This window comes from Hemiscyllium ocellatum, chromosome 37 (genome assembly GCF_020745735.1).
Source record: "Hemiscyllium ocellatum isolate sHemOce1 chromosome 37, sHemOce1.pat.X.cur, whole genome shotgun sequence".
NCBI lineage: Eukaryota > Metazoa > Chordata > Chondrichthyes > Orectolobiformes > Hemiscylliidae > Hemiscyllium > Hemiscyllium ocellatum.
The window spans coordinates 8785800-8806672 of record NC_083437.1 but is presented as its reverse complement, the minus strand read 5'-3'; the positions used below and the strand labels follow the sequence as shown (position 1 = coordinate 8806672).

At 39.1% G+C, this 20873-nt stretch overlaps 1 protein-coding gene across 1 annotated transcript in view; it reads right to left on the bottom strand.

Moving 5' to 3' along the window:
- Positions 1 to 2903: 2903 nt before the first annotated feature.
- hp1bp3 (heterochromatin protein 1, binding protein 3) overlaps positions 2904 to 20873 on the bottom strand; it is a 36238-nt gene continuing 18268 nt past the window's right edge. Inside the window, exons 6-12 of the mRNA XM_060852410.1 lie at positions 20466 to 20549; positions 16999 to 17153; positions 16243 to 16333; positions 15632 to 15791; positions 14363 to 14474; positions 4919 to 5047; positions 2904 to 4366 (exon numbers count right to left, since the gene is read on the bottom strand). Coding sequence (XP_060708393.1) covers positions 4096 to 4366; positions 4919 to 5047; positions 14363 to 14474; positions 15632 to 15791; positions 16243 to 16333; positions 16999 to 17153; positions 20466 to 20549 — 1002 coding nt within the window. The 3' untranslated portion in view covers positions 2904 to 4095. The remainder of the gene's footprint in view (positions 4367 to 4918; positions 5048 to 14362; positions 14475 to 15631; positions 15792 to 16242; positions 16334 to 16998; positions 17154 to 20465; positions 20550 to 20873) is intronic.

Here is a 20873-nt window from a genome sequence, read left to right as displayed (position 1 = left end):
ATTCTCTCAACAAATGTTAAGCTGACTGGTATATAGTGACCTTTTTCATATCTCCTACCCCTTTTTGAATGATGATATGTTTTTTAAATCTCCTGACTTTTACAAAAATTAAACATTTTGGTAAGATTATTTGCAGTGCATTCTGTACCTCTGCAACAACAATTTTAAAATCCTGGGTTATAACTCATCAGATCCAGGGAACTTTAGCTCCATTACTTTTCCTAAGTACTTTCTTCTCTATTGATAGCTTTTTCCCCCCATAAGTTTTAATCACTTATTTCGTAATTTTGCAATGTTACTGATGTCGTCTAAGGTGAACATTGATGCAGAGCATTTACTGAACTACTTTGCCATTTCTTGCCTCCACATTATTACTTCCCACTGTTCAGTGGTCTTTTTCTTTTTATATGTGTTGCTTTTTACATTACTTTGTGTTTGCCCTCAGTTTATTTTCTTCTTTCTTTTGGTAATCTTCTGTTAGCTTTTAAAATTCACCACCAATTTTGCTACATTGATGCCCTCCGACCCCGCAATTTGATTAACCAGGGACAGATTATCCCTGTCCTAGAATTTCTCATCCACACTGAGATATTTTCCTATAAGCTATTTTCTTATACATCTGTTTCTACTCCCCAACTGCCTTTTTCAATAAGATCCTTTCCCAATCCATTCAAGCCATCGCTGACCTTATTCCGATACAAAGTAAGTTTATTAACAGCTGTTTCTAACCCAGTTTTCTGGCAAGTTAGAAAACATAGTTTATGGCAAGAGGGAAGTGACAGAAGGCACAAGTAACTGATCATTCAGCGATAATGGAAAGGACATACTGACTAAAAAGACCACTTGAAGATTCAAGGGTGGTGAGAAGCCACCTACAAGACAGCCTGACCTAAAACAAGGATGACTAATGGGCAAATAACGGCAAGGTTTTGCGCTATTTATACCAGCGCTGGTTTTAATAATAATAATTTACACCCCAGCTGTTTTTAAAAATGTAAAGCAGTGCATCCCAACAATTCTTAAATATGAACCTATTTTAATGCAAGAACATTAATGTGATTCCAGATGCCAGCAAAACTAAAACAGTAATAAAAACAGAGTAGTAACATTGTTAACAATTCTGTGCCTTATGATCCTACTCCACTAGCGACCTAAGGTGCAGCACTCCGAAAGCTAGTACTTCCAAATAAATCTGTTGGACTATAACCTGGTGTGTTATTTTTTGTCCACCCCAGTCTAACGCCAGCATCTCCACATCTTCAAAATATGCAAACATTTTATAGCAATGGTGAAAGGTATTAGTTTTTATTAAAGGTATTCAGCAGTTCATAACTTCAACTGGGCCATACCAGCTCTCAGAAGCAATGGATTCTATTGACATTCCCATTGCAATCAACATCAATGACCTGTCACAACATCAGATCACTTTTCTCTAGAAACCACGTTGGTAACGATTTTAAATGAGTAAACTTTCAACTGAGGATTAATAATTTGATAAAATATCTCAGATGCTGTAAGTGGGGATTTTATTACATAATGTATTACAAAGGGATTTAATTCAAGAGTAAACTTACCTGAATATGGAGCTGAGGTCTCACAACCCAAGACAGTCTCTATACGAGGTAGCAATGATATTTAGTAGACATTGAACATGAGAGAGTTACTTGCCATTGAGGTTTTAGCCAAGTTCACCATATTCTCTGGGGCCAGAAAACACAGTGAAGCTTCTCTTCCCCATACACATACCACAATCAGCCTCTCTACAATTCCCAGTCATAGCAATCAGAACCTCAACCCCTTGGGATCTAGCTGCCTATACAATATGCAGACAGTAACAAAACATATTAAGGTTTTGAAGTCATCAAACGCCTTCTTGGCTCAACTGCATGGCCTCCTATTTTATCTCCCTCAGTCAGAGTTAGACTTGCTTGTCTTTGCCAAGTTGATGCATTAACATCCAGTGCCCCTTAGCATTCTGCACATATTCAGAGATTAAAGAGTGCAGTAGGCTTCCCTTGGGAGTCATCTGTGTTGGTGGTATCAAACCATAATTTCTACATTAGGGAGGGGGGTGCAGCTCATGATCTCAAATGAAAATCCTAATAAATTGCTGATATGAAAAGTGTTACCTATTTAGGCTTACACTAATAAGGTTTGTAAATTGGGTTCACCTGCATCAAAATCAGCCATCTTAATATGCAACTAATTGGGATGTAGTGAGTTCAACATGTTGAACCTGCATAACTTATTTTAAAGGTCTTCGGTCTATGTGCACTATTGAAGATTCTCAGGCTTGGTTATAATGCAGACAGGTTCTGTGCTGGTGGATATTTGATTGACTATTGGTCCTGTAGCATGTCAGATTTGCCTCTTCAGCTTTCACAATGTAGAGAAACTCCCTTATTCCAACTAACTTGCATATTGCTAAATTATTCTGAATTTGGCTTTTTCACAAACTAAACAGCAAAAACTTATTTTAAAAAAGGATTTAAACAGGTATTAACCATAAACATTTTGGACCAGTCATAATCTCAATTCATAGGCAAAATTAAAGATGGCCATAAAAACAATCTGATACTGGAAATTGGAATTAAATTAGATAGACAGAATCATGGCACAACTTTGTTTCTCTCTACTGCTGCTGTCCGACCTGAGTGTTTCCTATTTTTGAACAGAAATGAATGGGTAAACGTCCAGCTGTAGTCTCTCTCTTTCGTGCTTATGTAGGTTGATGAATACATAACAGACTGAACCACTGTTCTAAATTTTCCCCCCTTTATCATATGAAAAAATGCTTATTTTAAGCTGAAAGCAGCTCATGAGTAAAGGAAAACCGAGGCTAATCTTGCTGCAACAATTTACGTGTCGGCAAGGCAAGCTGTAAATGATTGTTGACAACAATATACAATGTACAGTATTTTTTACTAAGTGAAACAAGATTACAGAAAAAAGCTTAACAAAATGGTGCTGCATGCAAGTACTGTACTTCAACAAATCTGACACTAATGCAATTATTAAAAAGTAAAACAGAGTAGCAACATTCATCAATACACATACAATGTGTACAAGGTGATTTTCATTACACTGATCTCCAATACAAATCATACAGGGACTTTGAACAATATTAATGAACTTAAGATAACACCTGACCATAATGGGTGAAGACAGGCCAAAGCAAAAGATTTTCACCATCCTCATTTTGGGGCTCTCCCCTTTAGTTTCATGAGAAAATCTTAATGTCTGATCTCACTCTATCATGGCATAAATGAGCTTTCCCCAAACAATGTTCCCGTTGAAATTTTATTACAAAGTGTGACCAATTTTTTGAATGCATCAGCTTTAACATTTTTTCACATTAAACACAATAAGATCTCCACGGTATCTTCCAAGCTGCTGCATATACTTTAACGGAAACATCATCTTCAAGGTTTACTTTAATGTGATGTATGAATTGCTGAGCTTCTGGAATTATATTTAGGTCACCTGGTAAGGATGGCAGATTTCCTTCTTTAGTGACCACTAGTGAACCAGATAGATTTTTAGTTTTCCAACAATTGATGATAGCTTCATGGGCGCCATTGTGGTTTTATTCACTGAACTTAAATTCTATCAGCTGCCATTATGGGATTTGAACACATGCATCACAGCATTAGTCTGAGCCTCTGATTGTTAGCTTAGTGATATTATCACTAAGCCATTGTCACCCCAGGAAGAATCCATCAACTATGGAGGTCAGATATCACCTTATAAAAAATTACAGCAACAAATGAATTTTCCAAAACCATGATATTCATTTAAGTCAATCAGCAATTGTGTTTGCTCCCCACTTAAAAGGTAAAAACCAAGTGTGTTGCTTACTATATCATCATAAGGTCACACACTTAAATATAAAGTGTTAAAACCCATTAAACTAATAAAAACCTTCTTGAAACAAGTTGATGTCCAACAGCTTATCTAAAATAGCATTCTACATAATTATCTAAAAATAAGTTTCTACTTTTTCTAGGTTAGCTGCAGAAAAGTTATGTCACGTGGCGTGTTTCAAATAGACAAAACCATGCACCACCAAAGAAAAGCATTCCACGTTTGCCTTTGCTACTTTCTCTGCCTCTGTGAATGCCTTGTGGTCTTGGTGGATCCTTTCACCTTCTTTGGAGTTGCTGGAGACTTAAGAGACCCACGCAGAGGTTTTTTAACCACCGTTGGTTTTTTGGCCAACTTCACTGGTGAGGACCTGGATTTTTTAGCTGTTTTTTTTGCTGGTGCTTTTCTTGACGATGTGCTCCTCTTAGCAGCAACTGCTTTTTTCGACGTGGCAGCTTTTCGTTTCTGCAGCTTGGCCTTGGCTCGCGGAACTGCCTTGTGTCTGTTTCAGGTTGTAAATGAGAAATAGCAACTCAGCAGCCCATATACTGCAGTCAAGTGGCAAAAATCTGGCAATTTATCAATGTCTCTTATTTGTTCATTGCTATGCAACCAACACATTTTATAAAATTGGCTCAAAGTTTAATTGAAATAGAAAGTTTAAAAACTCTCTCTACTGTAAGAATCACTTTCGAATATGAATTGTTAAATTCAACCCTAGAGTTTCAACATTGGTTAAGAACAGAACAATTCTAAGCTTTAAGCTGTCAATGTTCTGACAGTCTTGACACCTTTTCTCTTTACAGGTGATGGGATCTGCTGTGTATTTTGAATAATTTACCTTGTATCAAATCTCCAAGATTTTAAATCTCCAGTTTTATCTCAGCTAAGGCTTTATTGATTTCAAATACTTGTGCATCCCACAGATTCAAACATCACAATTGATGAGCTGGATACTAAAGCCAGAATACTGATACTTATCATAAGCAACTCTTTATTCTTGCAGAAATGTACACCCTCAAAAAAAGATAAATACTAAACGAAACTCAGTTACCTTTTTTTAGGCGGTTCATCATCAGATTCATCCTCTTCCGATTCTGACGCATCGTCGTCGTCCTCCTCCTCCTCCTCCGATTCTTCCTCTTCTTCCTGATGTTTCTTTTCTGGGAATAGGATACTAGGGCTAAAGAAAAATGGTAAAAATATTTAGCCATAATTAGTGCTGTGCAAAACAAAGAAATCTTAAAAGTAATAGCTTAATGCTTTATTAAATATAGAGCAGAGTAAAAAAACGAACTGTGGATGCTCGAAACCAGAAACAAAAACAGAAGTTGCTGGAAATACTCAGCAAGTCTGGCAGCAGCTGATGAGAGAAATCGGTTAACATTTCAGATCCACTGAACTTCCTTCATCCATGGGAATTAGTCTTGTAAATCTCTTCTAGGTCCCATTTAATGGCAGCACATCCTTCCTTACATACAAGGCCCAGAACTCCTTCCAATATTCCAAGTATGGTCTACCCACAGTCTTAGAGAGCTTTGGCATTACATCTCTGTTGTTACATTCGAACCCTCTTGAAATGAATATTAACATTCCATCTACCTTCTGAATTGCCAACTGAACCTACCAATTAAGAGAATCCTGAACAAGGATACCCAAGTCCCTTTGTGCACCAGATTTGCAAAGCCGTTGAAATTTAGAAAATAGTATATGCCTCAATTCTTCCTAAGTGCATAATCTCACACTTGCCATCTACCACTTTTGTCCGCATCCTTCTGCAGCCTCTCCAACACAATTTTCTTGTGTCATCTGCAAACTCAACAAATCTCAGTTCCTTCGCCCAGACATGGAACAGTTATTGTCTCTGCAGGACTCCATTAGTCACCAGGTGCTGTTGTGAAAACGACCTTTTCATCCCCAAATCTCTACCTTCCACTAATCAGCCAATCTTCTATCCATGACAATACCTTGCACCTAAAACCATGGGTTCTTATTTAGCAGCCTCCTGTGCAGCACCATATCAAAGGTCTTCTGGAAATTCAAACAGACTATGTCCACTGGCTTTCCTTTGCTCAACATGCTCATTACCTCCTCAAACAATTCGAACAATTTGTCAAGCATGACCTTCCAATGACATAATTGTGCTGACTCTGCCCTATTTTACCATGCACTTCCAAGTATTCCGCAGTCTCACCCTTAATAATGGGACTCTAAAATGTTACCAACGACCAAGGTCAAGCTAGTCAATCGAGAATTTCCCGCATTCCACTTTTGTTAATTTATCAGGAATGTTACTTTAGTAAAAAAAAAGCCTTCCTCAGTCCTTGATCCAGTGAGTAGCGAATAAACAAAATGGGATTATCCATTTGACACCTCCTGCCTATCCCCAATAAGGCAGCTTGGGCAACTTGCAAGTCAGACCTCTTCCACATCCACTCCACGCAGCTTGGCAAGCATTCTCCTCAGGTGTTTACCAATTCCTTTTCGGAAGCCACAATTTTAATCTGGGTCCATCGTAAATTTTGGCAATATATTTCTATATACTAACCAACTTTCTGCATAAAGAACATTTTTTTTTACACATTGCTGATTCTTTTGCCAACTATATGAATTGGTGTCTTCTGGTTCATAATTCGTCTAACATAAACAGTTTCTCTATCAATCTACGATACTCATGACTTTGAGCACCTCCGTCAAGTCACAGCTCAACCTTCCTTTCTTAGAGTCATAGAGATGTACAGCATGGAAACAGACCTTTCGGTCCAATCCACCCATGCCAACCAGATATCCCAACCCAAATCAGTCCCACCTGCCATCACCCAGCCCATATCCCTCCAAACCTTCCCTATTCATATATCTATCCAAATGCCTCTTACATGTTGCAATTGTACCAGCCTCCACCACATCCTCTGGCAGCTCATTCCATACACATACCACCCTCTGTGTGGAAAAAGTTGTCCCTTAGGTCTCTTTTATATATTTCCCCTCTCACCCTAAACCTTTGCCCTCTAGTTCTGGACTCCCCGACTCCAGGGAAAAAAATTTGCCTATTAACCCTATCCATGCCCCTCATAATTTGTAAACCTCTATAAGGTCACCCCTCAGCCTCTGACACTCCAGGGAAAACTGCCCCCAGCCTGTTCAGCCTCTCTCTATAGCTCAAATCCTCCAACCCTGGCAACATCTTTGTAAATTTTTCTGAACCCTTTCAAGTTTCACAACAACTTTCTGATAGGAATATTCCTAACCAATGGCCTAACCAATGTCCTGTACAGCCACAACATGACCTCACAACTCCTGTACTCGATACTCTGACCAATAAAGGAAAGCATATCAAACTCCTTCCTCACTATCCTATCTACCTGCGACTCCACTTTCAAGGAGCTATGAACCTGCACTCCAAGGTCTCTTTGTTCAGCAACACTCCCTAGGACCTTACCATTAAGTGTATAAGTCCTGCTAAGATTTGCTTTCCCAAAATGCAGCACCTCGCATTTATCTGAATTAAACTCCATCTGCCACTTCTCAGCCCATTGGCCCATGTCCTGTTGTAATCTGAGGTAACCCTCTTCGCTGTTTGCTACACCTCCAATTTTGGTGTTATCTGCAAACTTGCTAACTGTACCTCTTATGCTCGCATTCAAATCATTTATGTAAATGACAAAAAGTAGAGGGCCCAGCACTGATGCTTGTGGTACTCCACTGGTCACAGGCCTGCAGTATGAAAAATAACCCACCACCACCACCGTCTTCTACCTTTGAGCCAGTTCTGTATCCAAATGGCTAGTTCTTCTTGTATTCCATGAGATCTAACCTTGCTACTCAGTCTCCCATGGGGAATCTTGTCGAACGCCTTACTGAAGTCCATATAGATCACATCTAGTGCTCTGCCCTCATCAATCCTCTTTGTTACTTCCTCAAAAAACTCAATCAAGTTTGTGAGACATGATTTCCCTGCCATTGGCTAACGTGGTGCCACTGTAAAGAAGGGTGGTAAGAGGGATCCAAGGTGGCGGTGACCCAGCAAGTCTGAGTCTATAGTGCTCTTCCCAAGACTTGGGTAAAGTGGGTCACCCACCCCCACCACACTCACCAAATCATTCATAATAGCTGTTAAATTTAAATAGTTGTTTAGTATTACATTTAAATAGTCTAATATTTAGTGAAAAATGACCAAAGGGAAGGGAGCCCGCAGCTCTCAACAAGCAGGACCCCCTCCCCCACCCTCTCCAGCTGCAGCAGAGGCGTTCACAGCTGCCCCGGGGGACTTACCGACGGTAACAAGCCTTGTGGAGATGATCACCAAGCTGGACGCGAAGATCGATGCATTTATCGAGGAGTCCCGAAATCGATGGGAATCACTCTCGGCCGCGCTGCAGAAGCACGGCTGAGACATCCAGGAACTGGAGCGCCGAGTTGGAGGGGTGGAGTTAAAGGCCGCGACCTCCGAGACTGCAGCTCAATCAGCCACGGATCAGGTCCGGACTCTCGAACAGCGAGTCCGGACCTTAGAAAATCATATTGATGACCTCGACAATAGAGGTCGTCGAAAAAAAAATTTGTTTGCTAGGCCTTCCCGAACGGGATGAGGAAGGCCAGCTTACAGCATTCCTGGAGCAGTGGCTGCCACAGCTTTTAAATCTGTATGCTGGATCAGGCCAGGTAAGGGTGGAATGGGCCTACCGGATCGCAATACGTGGGCCCGGCTCGAACCAGCGCCCACACCCGGTCCTGTTCCAGCTGCAGAGCTATAGGGAGAGGCAGATGCTCCTAGAAGCCTCAAGAAATCTTGGAAAAGATCCCCAAGCCATGATCTATGAAGGATCCAAGATCATGCTATTTCAGGACTTTTCCCCAGCTCTGGTCCGAAAGAGGAAGGCATTCGATGAGGTGAAGAAGCGTTTAAGGGACTTAAATACTCAGTACTCCTTACGCTATCCAGCGACGCTACGCTTTAACCATGAAGGATCCATATATAACTTCAGATCACCAGAGAAGGCGAAGGAATTCTTAGACTCTCTTAAATAAACTGTAAGAGATAGTGGATGTTGGTTTGCGTTTCCCCCCACTTTGGTCTATATCCCCCCCCCTTTTTTCTTACCTTATTGTTTAATATTATCATGGGTGGGTGGGGAGAGGGATTTGATTTTCTCCCCCCCCCCCACTTGGGGTTGTTTTCTTTTATTACTTTATGTATATATGTGAGTATGTATGTGTATGTGTATATATATTGGGGCGTTTGGTTAATGTTGGTGGGGGGAGGTGGTTACCTTATTCTATTTTACCTCTGTCTTTAGGAGCGGGGTTGTTTCTCCCCTGTTATTTTGTATTATTATATTTAATTATTACTTGTTGAGATTGTAATTTTATAGTTATATATTTATATATGGTATTAACATTCCCAAATATATCCAGGTGTTGGTGTGAGCAGGGGTAGGGTGCTCACTGTTAACTCTAGCTTTGTATTATATTTGAATTCTCCTCATTTTATTGAGGAGCACCTGGGTCAAGGGTGGGGCACTGGTTGGGAGAGGATAAGATGGACTTTTGGAGAGGAAGTGACACTCCCTGGGAACAAGGGGGAAAATCTCTACTTAGGTACGTTTAATATTTTTTTTATTTAGAAATAGTTTTTTATTATACTGTTGTGAGTGTATTAGAGAGCCTTTATTTTTGTAAATTTTATATGCTCTATGCTCGGGATGTTCTAGATAGGGTATCCCCTCCTGAGGGGTCTCGGATTTGCCCAGATGATTATAGTTGATCAGTCGGTTAAGTGGTGCACCTGGAATGTCAGGGGGAGTAATTCGCCAGTTAAAAGGAAGAAAATATTATCAAATCTTAAGAAAGAGAGAGTTGATATAGCTCTCCTACAGGAGAGACACCTGTCGGATAAAGAACACTTAAAATTACGACAGGGTGGATTTGATCAGGCCTTTTTTTCTTCTTTTAGCTCAAAAACCAGGGGAGTTGTTATGCTTGTTCGGAAGAATTTCCCTTTCAAAATCCTAAATCAGATAAAAGACGAATCTGGACGATATATTTTGATTAAAGTCCTCATAAATGGAGAGGAATATGGGATTTTAAATTTGTACTGCCCCCCAGCACACCCCTTTAAATTTATAACTGAAGCTTTTTCAAAATTGATGGCCTTTGGTGCCCGTCATACAATTATAGGGGGAGACTTTAACTGTATTATGAATCCGGAAATAGATAGGATTCCCAAGAGTGCTGCCGGAGTATCTCCCAGATCTAGACAACTGGCGGATCTGAATAAAGAATTAGGATTGGTAGATGTATGGAGATGTCTTCATCCACAGGGCAGAGATTTTTCTTTCTACTCTAATCCACATACATGTCATACTAGAATTGATATGTTTTTTGCCCCCTCGATTTTTTAAAATTCCATATCATCCTGTAAAATAGGTACTATAGCAATTTCCGACCACGCTACTGTATATATGGAAACTAAGGCGAGGAACAATGGGACATCCGCTCGGCATTGGCGTATGGACCCCTTCCTGATAAAAGATAGTAAATTTGTAAAGTACTTCTCCCAAGAATTTAAAACTTTTTTAGAATTAATTCAGGTACGGCTAGCAACCCATCAATGATGTGGGAGACCATCAAAGCTTATGCACGAGGTTTGATCATCTCCTACTCAGCGACCCAGAAAAAATTGAAGGGGGAACAACAGCGCCTGCTCGAAGCTCGCTTAAAAGCAGCTGAAACAGCATACGCCAGTAGACCTTCCATTATAAAATTGCAAAAGATTACGGCTCTTAGGACAGCTCTAAACACTACGCTTACTCAAACGGCTAAGAGGGAAATGTTATTTGCAAAACAAAGGTTATATGAATATGGCGACAAACCGGGTAGATACTTAGCATTTCTTGCAAAGAAAAAGAAGGCTCCTCAGACTATTACGTCTATCAAGGAAAGTACAGGTACTTTGACTCATGATCATAAAAAGATTAATGCGACCTTTAGAGAATTTTATTCTGAGTTATATAAATCACAGGATTGTGAAGATAGGACTAGGAGGATGCAGTCATTTTAAAAAAATTTGACCTTTCCGGGCCTAACTCCGGAACAGGTATCGGTCCTAAATGCTCCTCTAACAGTCCAAGAAATACTTGATGCAATTAGGCAACTCCAGAGCGGAAAGGCACCGGGCCCAGATGGTGTTCAAGCTGAATTCTATAAAGAATTTACAGAAATATTGGCTGATCCACTTATGGACATGTATAACTATGCATATAATCAGGGCTGTCTCCCGCCTTCGCTGAAAGAGGCAAATATCTCTCTTATCCTTAAAAAAGGAAAAGATCCCGAAGACTGTACATCACATAGACCAATATCCTTGCTAAATGTAGATTTTAAAATCCTCTCTAAAATGTTAGCAGAGACTAGAAAGGGTACTGCCACATATTATAAAGGATGATCAGACGGGATTTATTAAAGGCCGTAGATCATCCAATAATATTAGAAGGGTTTTGAATATGATTCAAGCCTGTCATCAGGGAAAGATACCAGTAGTTTCATTAGATGCGGAAAAGGCATTCGACAGGGTTGAATGGTCATATTTGTTTTACACATTGGAAAGGTTTGGCGTTGGACAAGTGTTTACCAAATGGGTCTCAACATTGTATAGTGATCCCAAAGCAGTTGTGGTTACCAATGGATTAGGCTCGGATAGCTTCAGTGTGGGTAGAGGCTCTCACCATTGTTATTTACGCTAGTAATTGAACCACTAGCAGAAGCTATACGGACTGATCCTAATATAACGGCCCCGAGGATTGGTACAGGTAAACATAAAATTACCCTTTATGCAGATGATGTTCTTTTATTCCTCAGTAATCCTCTGATGTCCATACCTCGTCTAATCCAAGTTATTAATACATTTAGTGCATTCTCAGGCTATAAAATTAATTTTTCAAAATCAGAGGCTATGCCAATGGGTGGCCTGGCTATGACACCCCACTTAGTGGATGGATCCCTTTTTCCCTTTCGTTGGTCCCTGGAGGGTTTCTTATATTTAGGTATTTTTATCACTCCAGTATTTGGTCAGTTGTATAGGGCTAATTTTGTGCAATTACTGGAAAGGATAAGGCAGGACCTCCAGCGATGGGGAGACCTTCCAATTTCCTGGTTGGGTAGAATAGCACTAATTAAAATGAATGTTCTGCCCTGTCTCCTATATCCTATGAGAATGCTTCCGGTGATGCTGCCAAGGATAGCCCTACGTAAATTATATGGCTGGCTGGGTTCCTTTATTTGGAATCATAGACGGCCTCTCATTAAGCTGAAGAAGCTACAGCTTCCACAGGCAAGGGGAGGACTGGACTTCCCAGACTTAACTGATATTTCCTAAAGTTCCCTATTAAGTTACATAGCTGATTGGGTCTTGTCTGATCCACAATCAATCTGGCTGGACATCGAGGCCTCTCAAGTAAAATACCCACTTATTAACCTTTTATTTTCAGACAAGAGGAAAATCATTACAGATCACTGTAAAAACCCCATAATACTAAACACAATTAAGGCTTGGAATACAATGTGGTAAAATGAGGGTAATTTACATAAAACATCCCCCTGTGCAGCGATAGTAGGAGCATGGGGATTCCAACCGGGGTTTACAGATGCCACTTTTAAACTCTGGAGATCCAGGGGTATCATGTTTAGGGGACCTATTTAAAGATGGGGTCCTGATGTCTTTTGAACAGCTGCGTCAGAAATTCGGATTACCTAATGGAGACCTCTTTCGATACTTTCAAATTTGAGATTATATACAGAAGACGACTACGTTATTAGATAGTCTTTATAAATCAGATAGAGAATGTAATGTTCTACGACCAGTGGGGGCATCCTCCGTCAGTACTATTTATCATTTACTATATGATGAAGTATCGGGAGATATGGACAATCTGCTTAAAACATGGGATCAGGATTTGGGACTAGAAATATCCATAGAAATGTGGAATGATATTTGGGAAAATGCTAGAAGAATTACTATCTGTAACAGAACTCAGGCTATCCAGCTGAAGATACTTCATAGGGCCCATATAGCACCGGCTCGATTGGCAAAATTTAAAGGCAGGAGCATCGCCAATGTGTCCCAAATGCAAAATAGAGGTAGGCACTCTTGTACATTGCCTATGGACTTGTCATAAGATCCGTAGATATTGGACTAAAGTAGCAAGTACCCTGACAGAAATTTTAGGAACGGAAATTAGAGTGGACCCTATATCTCTCCTTTTGGGCTTTTCGAACTTTCCCTCCCTGGATATGCATGGGAAGAGACTATTTTCTATTCTCTCTTTCTGTGCAAGGAAAAATATTTTGGTGAACTGGGTGGCTGAGGGCCCCCCTGGACTTTCAAATTGGCCCAGATTAATTATGGAATGTATTCCCCTTGACTTCCTTACAAATATGGTGCACCGAAAGACTGAATTATTTTATAAAATGTGGCAGCCCTTCTTGAATTACATAAATGCAGATATTTCGGCCATCCTAACAAGGCTTTTATTTAATGGAGATTACAAACCTGGCTGCTCCGGGGCCCCTTAGGAGAGGAATCCTGCACGAATACAGGTTTTATTACATTTGATGTTAATACATTCCGAGCATGTAAGAGACTTAAGTATACACTCTGGTTAGTTGTAGGTTAGATTAGTAGAAAGTTGAGTTTTGTTTTTTTTTCTATTTCGGTATTTTTTTTTCCTTTGTTAAATTTTGACTATTGTATATTTGATTTAATTGTATATCAATGTTTGTATTTGAGAGTTTTGTTTATTTTTGTAAACTTGTAAAAATGTCAAATTTCTAATAAAAATATCTCAGAAAAAAAGGGTGGTAAGGACAAACCAGGGAACTAAAGACCAGTGAACCCAACGTCGGTGGTGGGCAAGTTGTTAGAGGGAATCCTGATGGACAGTATGTACATGTATTTGGAAAGGCAAGGACTGATCAGGGATAATCAACATGGCTTTGAAAGGAAACAGCCCAAGCTTCACCAATCTATCCACATTACTAAAATCGTATATCCCTACAAACCACAATTATGAATAGTCTCTGCATTCTTCTCCATTCTTTACATTTTTTTTCTAAAATGTAGTACATCAAATTGGACATCAATGCTGAACCAGCGTATTCAGTGCAACATTAAAAACTATAATCAAATTCTATTGGATAGTCAAATTAAACACCACACAAAAGGAACATGGGTACTTTTTGAAAACATTATTCACAATTGTTAACCCTGTGAGGTGATTATCATTACTTTCCTCAAGCTGTTCAATGAATTTAAAAGCTGCATTTTTGAATACAAAATAAACAAACATGAGTTGCATGGTTCAACTAAAACAAAAACAGCCGTTAAAAAAGGCCAAGTGACCGATCAGAGTATCGCAGCTGATATAAGCCCTTCTGATAGAAACTGCAAATGTCAATACAATACGGACGCGCTCCAAATTCTGTTAATTAAGAGCCTCCTTGCCTGGGATAAAATGGGAAGCAAAGTTGAAAGGAGCCACTGAATCCTTTCCCAGAAATTTGTTCAATCCATCCATTTTTTTCACATTTCTGCAAAGTTCTCTTCAGCATATGCACTGGAAACAACAGAACACAGATCAAAATACTAATGGCAACATAATGATAGAAAAGGTCACCATTTCCCCATCCATTTCAGTTGCAATAGTAAGGGGAAAATAACCACAGAATAAAATATTTAAAAAATAAAGCTTTTGCCAAGTTACATCACCACAATGCAGATAAGATCACAAGCTTAAATTTACATACCTAGATATTTGAATCAGATAATTAAATAACACAGAATTCACTGAAGAGCTGACATTGGCCACATTTTTATTGTGAAAAAGGAAACCATTTTAACATCATCCCATTTCCTCTTCCTGATTAGATTCAATATTGCACAAGAACATACTACTAAAATGGTGGTAGAGATCTCAATATGTAGTGAGACATCTGGGGTAATGTGCAGGTTTCTAACTCAAAAAGATCATACCTTTATTGGGAACATAAAGAAACTGGTAATGGAGATATTCTCTGGTTTATGTGCATGGCAGAAAATGATAAATTTCATTCTTTGGGTTTGCTCAGTTTTTCAGATATTCTAGGCCCATCACGTTCAATCCACCAGTGATAATACTGGTGGATTGAATGTGATGGGCCTAGAAGATCTAGACAGGGAGAGGATGCGGAGTGCGAAAAATATTCACTTCAGTCAGAGGAACAGCTCCTTATGGATGGTGGCAGTGAAGATCAGTTCCTTGCTATTATTGTGCTTAAGGAACTATTTAAAATTTAGGAAATGAAATCCAGGCAGAAAGATGGCAAGACTTTTAGCAAACAAATGTGTTCGGTTTTCCTGCAACTGGTCTGGTCACTTTTCAGGAGCTGGAGAAGATTTCCTGGCCAAAGAATCCTGAATTATCAGTGGGAACTATCGTTTTGCCCCCTTCAGAGGGAAGCTGGTAGGGAGGTCTGCAACAAGGACATGGAGTAGAGGAGGGAAAAGACGTACTAGTTCAGTAAAAGCCACACATTTATTTAAAAAATGTTCTGTAAGATGCATACGTATGTAACCAACGGTTAGCAAGAGCATCTCAGGAAAAGCTAGCACTTCTTTCCCAATTAAGAAAATAAATTTCCAGGAGAAATGGTCAGATCTTAAAACAATTCATATTTTACATTTTTCATTTAAGTAATATATAAATTAAAGATGCAAAAGATAGTTGTGACTTACTCTGAAAATTAGAATTTGCTGCAGGAACTTTTTCGGAGACATATTTTTTAAGAGCTGTTGTTGAGCAGGTTTTAGGTTCATTCATAGCAGTTATGGCACTAAGGATTGCATCCTCAAATGGACCTCCACTTAACAACGGTTTATCTCCAGCCTTTTTGAGCTGCAATAAAACATTCAAGTCATTGTAGTTTTAAAAATAAATTATTTTCACAATCAAGCTTTGACACTGCATTGCAGGGACAACCAAAATGTAGAGTTCTCTGTTCAGACATTGAAAGTTCATGTAGTTTAATAGGTGCAACTGCCAACTTTCCCTTTACTCACTCTTGTAAAATGCTCCATCTTGTGTTCAAACTGAAAACTGCCTTGGGAGCTAACTATTAAAATGTTAGATGGGATTCACAAGTGAATTTTGGTTGTTCAGGATAACTAACTTATTTAAACCATTTCAGAATTTCAGCCAATAGGGCAAAAAGCAGGAGAACTTTGAAACACCTATCAAAGAAGGAAAATCCATTTAAATGCAACATGATCATTTATGTACGTCAAAACGAGCCTCAGAACCCCGACCCCATCTCACTGAACACATGGTTAGCACCTGAAATACGTACCTGAAATGTACCCGATGCTCCTTTGCCAGTGATCTGCTCCAGCTGACCCTTATCTACGGCTCTTTGCAAAGCTTGTTTAAGTAAATATGGCCTACAATCAGGCACACAAATAATTGTTAATAAGAAATAATTTATAGTACTTACAGTATAATGCAAGATCTCAAAAAATGTTACATGATTAGATATACAGTGGCCATATCCAGAAGCATCACTGAATAATCAACTCTGTATTTGGAAAAGGCAGATCCCTGCCAAAATAAATATTATATAATTAACATACATAGGTATCATTCTTGATTACTGGTCAGTTAATTGCTAGCAGGCGGAGGTTGAAGGAGATGCAGCTGCCAAAGAGATGCTTTTTAAAGTATGAATATTGCTATTACACAAATATCATTGCTGTTCTGCCTCTTCTTTCCTTTTCCTACATTCACATTCCATACTCTCCCTTCCATCTTTATTAACATGACACATTTTCAATTGCAGCTTTCTCTCCTGTTTGTCCTCCTGTGACACTGCTTACTTTTGGGGTAAAACCTAAAGAATTCTGTTAAATCATCTGAGACTAGATTTTCCAGCTATTATGAAAAAAACATTAAGGATTGACCTGGGTACATCATTTGAAGTGAAAAACTTTAATGATTGCTCTTTGACAACGAAAAGCAGATCATGATCAAGAATTGGCTGAATTTCGAAGCAGGGATTGAGTGTTTGTAGCCTTGGGCAAGTACACGAACACAAATTTCATTTTCATACCTGCTCTCAGCATTCAGTTTGGGATAATATTGAAGAAGATACTTCTTGATAAGACTGTATGATGCCTCTTTAGGTTCACACAGCTTTGTAAATGCCAGTGGTAGAGCATCCTCCAGTTTTATTGGCTGCTCCATTGGTCCGGAAGAAGTAGTTTTCTATTAAAAGAAAGAAAGAATACTAGGCTTGACCAAAAATAAGAGCTTTTGTTTGCAATAAAGCACTTACCTTCTGTAAAGTCCATATTAAGTTTGCTGTGCAGAGGTATTATATGCAAGTTTTGAGGTGATCCAGTTCCTACTCCAACTGGAAAAGCATATCAATGTACTGAAAACTGAAAACAGTTGTTAATGTCGCTAGTAACTGCTAAAATTGCAAAAAGTCCATATACAGTATGGGAGATCACCTAGATCTCATCAATTAAAAGTTCCCAGTTCTATGGCAGGAATCCTAGTACACACTAAGTTAAAAATAACAAGGGAAAAAAAATCACCAATCACAATGCTCAAAAAAGTCATGGACAAATGACTGCCTTGGAACATATACCAAAATTTAGGTTGTTGCTTTTGAAATCTCTGTGAACATTTTAGTTTTTATTTGGATTAAAGTCTGAATTTCAGCAGGACGGACACTCTATACCAGCTGAACTATTAGCAGTTAGTTCTGCTCAAATGAAATTTTCTCTCATGTCTTGGATTTGGGGTGATGGAAATCGTTGCTACATGAATATTTGAACTTCAAGAAAAGGAGAAAGTTGGAATACTTAAAAAAAAGGAAATGCACAGAACACCGTTCTTGACCTGAATATCTTCACACTAGACCAGTAAATGCTACCTCACTGAAAATGTAGTCAGCTTAATGAGAAAAAGTAACAGATCAAAGGATCGAGAGACTGAATTGACACTTGCTCTGATTTAAAAATAATGCCCCATTCACATTTCGTTACCATACATTTTCAATTCCACTAATCTCCTCCACTACCCTTTTAAAGAAATTATGAGCAACCCAATTAATTCAGGCTTGTCTGGCATATTTTAGCATACTGGACCTAATTTTCTTTACAGTCAACAGGAAAACCAAGCCAGTTTTTCCCCTTCTCAACTGCAGTTTACATCAAGTGGTGCCAAGTCAAGGGGGTCTCCAGGCACCACTATCATCAGCTGCCAAACACATTTAAGTATTCTTATAGACAGGAAACCAAGGTATGAAGATAATCTCATCCATCCTTTTTAAGTTTTCAGAAAGCAAAATAAGGATTAGATTTACACAGAAGCTGAAGGAGCAATAGATCAAACTCTAAATTTCAACACTGGGAATTTCTTAGAATGGAATCAGAATCATACAGCGATATGCTATTCCACAAATATATACAGTCGGTTCTGCTATAACGCATATTTCTTCAACAGGAGTTGGCTACCACACGATTGAAGAATTTAGGCCATTATTTGTAGAAAGCAAACTTTCCTTACCTGCATTGGCTATAAATGCGACTCTGGTCCATCGGTTTAAATGGTGCTGCTACTATGCGATTTTCTTATAACGTGGGATCACATGGGAACGGAACTATCGCATTATATCAGAACAGACTGTAATGCAGGACCAGTGATACACTTGATCAGCAACAATCATAAGTTCATAGTGTAAAATAGGATAATACACCTCATTTAACAAGGTGCAATGTTTTAAGTGCTTTTAAAGCACAAAAATGGTAGTTTTTTTATAATCATACCTCACCCACTGTTGCTGGAGTATATGAAGAGGATTTATTGAACAAATTCTCCATTTGCAAATTAATTTGAAATCATACAGATTGTTGTTGGTTTCACTGGAGAATAGTGAATGAACATTGATAATTTCACCCTTATCATCACCAGGCAGTCCGGGATTTTATAGATGAAAACAAACTTAAAGCTGCAGCAAACAAAATTAGTAACAAATTCTAGTATTTGCCTAGTTTGTTGATTTTCCCCATAGATATTACCAGAAAAATGGTTTCAAATCAGATCAGTCAGGCTCAACACAGGTGTACTTTACCTGCTAAAGCAGCACAATTACAGTGCTGAACAAACGAGTAATAGTCAGAGTCCTACAGCAGACAGAAAGGCCCTTCAGCCCAAAATAGTCAATGCCAACCAAACTGTTCATCCACACGAAAGTCATTTCCCTGCACTTGGCCCATGTCCTTCTAAACACTTCCCATCCATGTATTTCATCGAATCGCTACTATGTGCAAACAGGCCATTTGGCCCAAAAGGTCCACACCAATGCTCTGAAGAGTAACCCACCCAGAGCCATTCTTTTATCCTACTATTCTACATTTACCCCAACTAATGCACCTAAGCTACACATTCCTGAACACTACGGGCAATTTAGCATGGCCATTTTCTCCATGTCTTTTAAATTATGTTAATGTAGCTGCCTCAGACACTTCTGCTGGCAGCTCATTTCATGTGCATACCTGTCGAAAAAAAAGTTGCCCACAGGTTCCTTTTTATTCTCTCTCTTCTAACCGTAAACCGATTCCTTCTGGTCTTCGATTCCCCAACCCCTGGGAAAAAGAATGAATGAATGCATTCACCCTATCAATGCTTCTCAAATTTATACATTAAGATCACTCCTCAGTTGCCTACGCGCTGAAGAAAAAGTTCCTAGTTTATCCAACCTCTCCTTACAACTCAGACCCTAAAGTCCTGACAACATCTTTGTAAATTTCTTCTGCACTCTTTCCAGTTTAATAACATCCTTCCTATAGAAAAAGGTGACTGAAACAGAACACAATACTCCAAGTGCGGCCTCACCAAAGTCCTGTACAACTGCAACATACCTTCCCAACTTCTCTACTCAATGCTCTGACTGATGAAGGCCGGAGTGCCAAAAACCTTCTTCACTGCCCTGTCTACCTGTGACTCCACTTTCAGAGAACCATACACCTAAACTCCAAGGTCCCTCTGTTCCACTACACTCCTGAAAGTCTTACCATTCACCATGAGGTTCCTACCTTGATTTGACTTTCCAAAACGCAAGACGTCACTTATATATATTAAACTGCATGTTCATTTCTTGATCCACTTCCTCAGTAGATTAAGATCCTGCTGTAATTTGATAACTTTCTTCACTGTCCACGATACCACTTGTTTAGTGTCATCTGCAAACTTATTACTCATGCCTTGTATATTCTCGTCCAAATCATTGACATAGACAACAAACAGCAAATGTGCCCAGCAACGAGCCCTGAGGCACACCTTAACCGCTTTCCTGGTCACTTCAAAGAACTCCAACAAATTTGTGAGGCATGATCTCATGCAGAAAGGCATGCTGACTACTCTGAAGCAAACTCTGTTTTTCTAATATCTTGCGCCTCAATCTCCTGGAATGTCAGGGATATTTGCAAAACTGGTGGAAAACTGGGCAATGGAAATGGAAGGCATCTTTAATACTATCGTTAGACTTGTTGCAAACATTTCTTTTACCTTTTTGTCCTGTTTCGATTTATTTGCTGGTTTTCCTGCATTTGACGCAACAACAAAACTTCCCGAAGCACCTTTTCCCTTCACCTGGAAAAGACACACTTAGGATTATTGCATATTATTTACAGGCAGTATACGGTGTACCTATTGAAACAAAGCTAAACAGTAATATCATTCAGCATTTGCTTATAATCAGTTCTCACTATCTTAGAGGAACATAACTATGGACTTCCCGTGGATAACCAAAATATGCTCAGACATGGGATAGGTGTCTTTATAACTCACCAACTCACTATATTCATAAATAACATGTTCTCACTAATTCGTTACACTTTAGTAGCCGGTTGTTTATGAAAATGCATTTTTCATTCATTAAACCACGTTTTTGTCGTGCATTTTACTGCTGCAGGA